This window comes from Plasmodium reichenowi, chromosome 1 (genome assembly GCF_001601855.1).
Source record: "Plasmodium reichenowi strain SY57 chromosome 1, whole genome shotgun sequence".
Classification (NCBI taxonomy): domain Eukaryota; phylum Apicomplexa; class Aconoidasida; order Haemosporida; family Plasmodiidae; genus Plasmodium; species Plasmodium reichenowi.
Window position 1 is genome coordinate 226,209 of NC_033646.1, and position 7,500 is coordinate 233,708.

At 23.9% G+C, this 7,500-nt stretch overlaps 2 protein-coding genes across 2 annotated transcripts in view; one reads left to right on the forward strand and one right to left on the reverse strand.

Annotated features, from left to right (window-relative positions):
• Nucleotides 1–89: 89 nt before the first annotated feature.
• Nucleotides 90–6,785, forward strand: PRSY57_0106100 (hypothetical protein; the record flags this gene model as incomplete). Its single annotated transcript, XM_012905380.2, has 1 exon — nt 90–6,785. One exon carries the CDS (start codon nt 90–92, stop codon nt 6,783–6,785), a length of 6,696 nt encoding a protein of 2,231 aa, XP_012760834.2.
• Nucleotides 6,786–7,353: 568 nt separating this feature from the next.
• PRSY57_0106200 (mitochondrial carrier protein, putative) overlaps nt 7,354–7,500 on the reverse strand; it is a gene marked incomplete at both ends in the record, with an annotated part of 2,405 nt that continues 2,258 nt past the window's right edge. The window contains one exon of the mRNA XM_012905381.2: nt 7,354–7,500. This exon is cut by the window's right edge and continues 9 nt beyond it. Coding sequence (XP_012760835.2) covers nt 7,354–7,500 — 147 coding nt within the window.

A 7,500-nucleotide genomic window follows, 5' to 3' on the forward strand; every position in this document is an offset into this window, starting at 1 on the left:
CATAAAAAAAAAAAATAAAAAAAAAAAAAAAAAAAAAAAAAAAAAAAATCAAATATAAAATAATATAATAATAATACATTTGAAGTCTTATGGAATCCTATATAAGGGAAAGTAAAAAGCTTACCCTTAAAAGTAATAAGGGGAAGAAGCTACTAAGATATTTAGATATATCTTTAAATAATAAATCATTACATGATAGTCATATATTAGAACTAGTAAAAATATTGAAGAAGATAATAAAGATAGTATATAATACATACTATTGTTTAAATATTGATTTAAGTGAAAATTATATAACATGTATAGGATTAAAAACATTGTTAAAATATATATTAAATTATAATGAGAATATAGGAGTAAATATATTAAAATTATATAAAAATAGTATAAAAGATGATGGGGCATTATTAATTAAGCAGCTTGTATATATACAGAAAATTCCCATGGAAGAGTTACATTTATCACATAATTTAATACAAGACAATGCATGCAAAGAATTATTATTAAGTTTTGTTCAGGCAAAAAAGGATAGTACATATGTATATCCAAGATATGATAAATACCAGAATCCATATAAGCATGCTCAAATCCCTGTATGGATACGTTTAGAATATAATTGTATTCATAATCCTAAAGATATATTAAAAGAAGTAGAAGATTGTGCAAAGAAAAAAAGAGGTTACAAAAGTAATTTAATTGTATGCTCAGCTTTAAAGAGTGATAAACGATGTTGTCCATACAAATGCTTAAATGCATCTATTCGTAATACGCCCATTATGCATGTGTATATGTTTATTCATCAAAAAGAAAATATTGTGAACGGTAAAATGAAAGAAGAGAAAAATGATTTCGTTTCTCTGGAAGGTGTCCTAGATAAAAATGAAAAGAGCAACTTGAATAATGATAAGAATGCTGATGAGAATATGATAAAATTGGATAGCAGTAAATTAGGAAATAAGAATAAATTTAAGAATGAAAATGATGAATTTGAAGAAGAAATAGATGTTGACGATGTTGACGATGTTGACGATGTTGACGAAGTTGACGATGATGAGGATGATGAAGATGATGAAGATGATGATGAGGATGACGAAGATGATGATGAGGATGACGATGATGATGATGAAGATGACGATGACGATGATGATGATGAAGATGACTATGATGATGATGAATATGACGACGATGATGACGATGATGAAGATGATGATGACGATGATGATGAGAATTACAATTTGAAAGATAAAAATAATTTGAAAGGTTTTGAAAATAATAAGAGGATAAAAGGTAACAAAAAAGGTTCTGAGAAACCATTTGTTGTTAATAAAGAAATGGTTGTTGATAATAAGAATAAGAATATAAATAATGAGGAGGATGAAAAAAATATTGATAAAAAGAAAAGTATGAATAAGAAAAAGAGGAAGAAGAAGAAGAAGCGTGTTAATAATTACAACAATAATAATAACAACATCAATAATAATAATAATAATAATAATAATAATAATAATAGTAATAATAATAGTAATAATAAGAAGAAAAGTAATTTGCTTAAAGATAAGAAGAATAGTAATACCAGTACATGTAATAAATTTATGAATAATACTCATAATTTAAATAAAAGTTTTAGTAATGTAGCCTCTGATATGTATAATAAGGATACAAATATGAGTTCATTAAATACAAGTGAGAATACTTTACCTTTATATATAATATTGGATTGTTCTGCAGTATTAGATATGAAAGAATTATGGAAGGATAAGTCGATTTTACCATTTAGTTTTCCAGGTTTATTATATTTATATAATAATAAATTATTGAAGGCTAATACGATTGGTAATGGTAACATTAGTACTAATAATATTAATATGAATAGTAATAATAATAATAATAACAGTAGTAGTAGTAATAATAATAATAGTAGTTGTAGTAATAATAATAATAAAATGGGGAACGATAATTTCATATGCCTTATGTGTAGTTATGTTGCAAACGAATTGAAAATCGTTTGTCAAAAGAGCGAGATAATAAGACAAAAGATGATTAACTTGAAATTAAATATTTGGGATAAACTTTCTGAATTAGGAATTATTGAATTTTTAAGTGTGCCTAAAGATTTTAAAGAAAATAAAAAGAACTTTTTAAATTCTTCTTTTTTAACAGATGAACAGATAAAGCTAGCTAATGAGTATTATGATATATCATATGAAACCCTACAGATGATACAATTTTCTATTGTATGGTCTACATATATTTTTAAAATTAGTAATAAAGAGATTGTTATAGAAAATAATAAGAAAGAAATAAATAAGTCCGATATGAAGAAAAGTAAAAAGACGATTTTTACAGAGGTTTTGTATTTAACATCTTCTTCGAATATTTATTCTTTTTTCGAATATTTATATGAACAAGATATTAATTTTATATTACCATTATGTGTAACCGTTAATCAAATTAATAAATATATACAAGATGAGCATAGTTATATTATAGATATATTGATGAATAATGCTAAACCGGATAAATATGGTAAATTACAATTTAATAAATCATTCTTTCAACAATTTATAAAAGAAAAATATTCAAAGTATTTGTATAATAATACAAAGGAAGAAATATTAAATGATAAGAAGAAACAAAGTAAAAGCACTACTATATGTAACACCAAACCGTTGTCATGTGATATGTTAGAACAAGTGAATGAAGAAGAACACATATTTAATACCATTAAGAATAAGGATGGTGTATTAACCTCCCAAAATAATTTACATAATAATAATGGAAGTGAATATTTGATTCATGGCATGGGAACAATGCGGATATCAGATGATATGTTGAATAATTCGAATGACATAAAGAAGAATAATAATAATAATAATAATAATAATAAATTTTCATCAGTACAACAAATGGTTGATAATAAATCTGTAGCTCAATCGATTCTTTCACATAATAATAATAATAATAATAATGTGAACAGTATTAATAATAATAACAATAGTTACGATATTTATGATATTATATCTGTAAAATCCTTTTCAAATGACAATGTAAACAACATGTGCAGTGTTGATAAAATGATGAACGTTCATAATAATATTGTATCATCAAAGAATACGAAAGAAGATGAATTGTTAAAAGAACATAATTTATATTTAAAGAAAGGTAGTGAAGTTGTTCCTAATAATCAATATTATAATCTAGGCGAATATAATAAATTAAATTTACAAATGTTAAATGTCACAGATTTAGATATATTAGAAAAGCGAACCGATATAAATGATATATTTAACAATAGTTTGTCAGAAACAAATAAAAGTGCAAATAACACCACCACCAATAATAATAATAATAATAATAATATTCATAGTAATAATATTCATAATAATATTCATAATATCCATAATAATGGAGCCATACGAACCAATTCTGTATCTGCCGAAAATCATCTTATTCTTGATAATAGAAATAATAAGAAAAAAACGGACATGTTGGAAAATATGATATATTGTTCAACTATTGAAAGTAAGTTAATGGGTTTGAATAAAAATAAAATGGAAGGGAACCTTGATATGAATAATGATAATATAAACAATGATAATATAAACAATGATAATATAAACAATGATAATGTAAACAACGATCATTTAAACAGTGTGGTAAGGGGACATACGGTGGATTGTGAACTTACCACAGAAGACGCTGTTGCACAAAAGAAAGGAGCAAGTAAAGATAAATCAGGAACGCCATCTGATAACAAAGTTAGTATATATGAATTGTTAATAAATGCATTTAATGGTAAGAAAAAAAATGTCACAAAAAATGTAAATGAAAAAAATAAAAATGCAGAGAACGATGAAGGTGTAGGACTAAGAAGTGATGCAAATCGCAATATGAACAATACGAATAACGTGGACAATACGAATAACTTGGACAATACGAATAACTTGGACAATACAAACAACGTGGACAATACGAATAACGTGGACAATACGAACAACGTGGACAATACAAACAACGTGGACAATACAAACAACGTGGACAATACGAACAACATGAACAGGGATGATAAAGACCAATCTATACTTATGTCACAGATCAAATTGAAGAACGACCATCGAAGTGAAGAAGAGCAACTTCATCTGAAAGGTAAAACAAATCATAAGGATAGTATAATAAATGAAAAAAGGAAAAGCATGATGGAAAAGAAAAGCATTAGTCTCCATAAAAATGTTAGTAATAATGATAATCTTGCCTTTTTGAACAACCAACAAGATGATAATATAAACCACGCAAACCATACAAGAAGTACCATACAAAAAATGAGTGTGTTTCATAACAACAACATGAGTAATATTCCATCAGGTTGTGCAATGCAGAATGATGAAGACAATATGGTTCTTCTTGGTAACGAGAATATGCTTTTTAAAAAAGGTGGTAGCATAATGAATTTTGGAGATGTTGATAATAATACAATTTGTGCAATGAATAAAAATGAGAGAAGGTTAACAAATAATATGAAGGTTGGTCCTAACATTATTGCTGATAATAAGGATGAGGAGCTTGTGAATGTGGAAAAATTAAATAATGGAGAATTAGTATATATTGGTAAGAACATATGTTCAGAACAATTAATAAATCAACGTAAAGTTGTTGAATGGAAACTTTCATTTGAAAATCACAAAGTGGATATAGTGAATACTTCTATGTTATTAGAGGAGTTGATATTGAATCCGACAGTATGTAAATATGTACCAGGTGAATTATATAATAAAATATTAAAATGTTATGAAAAGTTAGATTTTATGATAACAAATTTGAATAATATAAATGAGGAAATGGAAACTATGAAAAATGTATATAACACAGAAAGTAATAATAATAATAATAATAATAATAATAATGAACATGGTGATAATAATATTGACAATATTGTTAATAAAAATGTTAGGACAAGTTTATTAAAAAACGATTATATGAAGACAGCACCAACCGAAAGAAATAATAGTATAAACCATTCAATGAATGAAAATGATGTCAGTATGATGTATGATGATTTTAAAAATTATTGGGACTCACCTCTTGGGAAAAATAATAGCATAAATAATATGATGATGATGATGAATAATAGTATAAATAATATTAACAGAGGTTCTAATTCGATGAATCTATCAGCAAGCGAATTAATGAAAAGCATATCTAACGGTATACATTTGAATCAAAAAATGAATACTTTGACATCTTCCTTGCCTCATGACTTTTTGTTGAATAATAACATGTTGGGTTCTATAACCAATAATAATAATAATAACAGCAATAATAATAACAGCAATAATAATAACAGCAGTAATAATAACAGCAATAATAATAACAGCAGTAATAATAACAGCAGTAATAATAACAACAGTAATAATAATAACAATAATAATAATATAAATTTGGGTATGACTACTCCTTTGAACAATGCAAATATAATACAGAACCATTTAAATAATTCCATGTTAAAAAATAATATGGTTAATAAAAATTCCGCACATAATTTGTCTAGTCACTTAAATAACAACAACAAAATATCTAAGAAGAAGTCGACCCTTTCTACGTACAACAATAATATGAATGAAAGTAATAATAGTATGAATTTAAATATGAATATGAATTCGACAAATAATTTGAATAGTTCTAGTGTGATGATGATGTTGATGAATAATGCTCAGAATAATTCTGTGGGTTCAAATGAATTAAATTTTAACAATAATAAGAATAATTCGATACAGAAGAAATATATTAATAATAATAATAATAATAATAATAGTAATAATAGTAATAATAGTAATAGTAATAATAATGATATGACGCTGTTATTGAATAACATGAATGATGTAAGGATCAGTCCAAACGTTTTATTAAATAATAATAATTTATTTTTTCAAGGTAATAGTTATAAGAAGGATGAATCAAATACTGGGAATAAAATGAGCAAGGATATGAATCTTATTAATAATGCGCACACGAATGTTGAAATGATGAAAAATGATAACATGAACAATAATAACAGCAGTAATAATAATTTTGTTGTAGGTAGAGATTTGAAGGATATAAAAACTCTTAATAAAATATTATTGTTAAATAATAGCAATTTGAATAGTATAAAGGGAGTAAGTTTAAATGAAAAACAATTATTAAATTATATTAATCATAATAATCATAATAATAATAATAATAGTAGTAGTAGTAATAATAGTATGAGCGGAATGCCATCCGTGAATTCTAATATTGATGCAAGTCTTCTAACCCTTCTAAGCATGACAAAAAATAATAACAACAACAACAATAATAATAATAATAATAATAATAATTATATTAATAATATTGGTTCGGGAATTAGTTGCACTGGCATTAGTAATAAAAACCTTATGATAAATAATCAGAATGCAAAAAATAATAACCATAACAATAATAATAATGATAAATTCAAAGGAGGAAACCCTTTTAATGATTTTAATGGAATGGTTACTTCTAATAATATTAAAAAAATCTTAAACAATGAAAATAATAATAATAATAATAATTTATATATGATGAATAATAATAAAATACCCATAAATGATATTAATGTCCAATATGTAGAAGCATTAAACAGTCAATTCAATTTCTTATCAAGAGATAGTAGAAAAATAGACACGGAAAATAACGCAATTAACATATTAAACTTTTCGAACGATCTAGAAAAAAAATCTAATAATACCATGGTAGATATATGTGAAAAGACCAACAACAAAAAGATATAAGATAAAATTAATAAATAAGTAAATATTATATATGAAAAGTATACCGATATGTAAAAAATATATATATATATATATATATATATATATTTATTTATTTATTTATTTACATATATTATTTTTATATTATTTTTTTTTTTTTTTTTGAATATTTTTTTTATGTATTTTTACAATATATATAATTTTATTCGTATAATATTTATATGCGTATACGTTATATTCGTTGAGTGAGCTAATAAAAGTACGTAATAAACAAACGCATGATGTGAAATATTATAAAAGATGTTACACATGTTAATATATATATATATATATATATATATTATATATATATATATATGTTTTTATATATGTATGTATTTTTTATTTTTAATATTAAATTTTAATTATATATTAAGGTTTGATTTTTCTCTTTTCATCAATACAGGTGAAAAAAAAAACTAAAAAAAAAAAAAATAAAAAAAAAAAAAAAAAACAAAAAAAAAAAAAAAAAAATGAAATGAAATGAAATAATAAGATATATTTTATTTAGTTCTTCCTTTTCTTTTTTTTGTTTATGATAATTTTAATATTATTGTGATTTCTTGGAAATCATATATTTTTTATACATTTCTATCACTGACACATTTATGGTCATGCTAAGACTTAATAAACAGCATCTATAGAAATTCCCTTTAAAAAGGTTGTAAATCCTTCGATTGTCTTCTCTGCATAATTT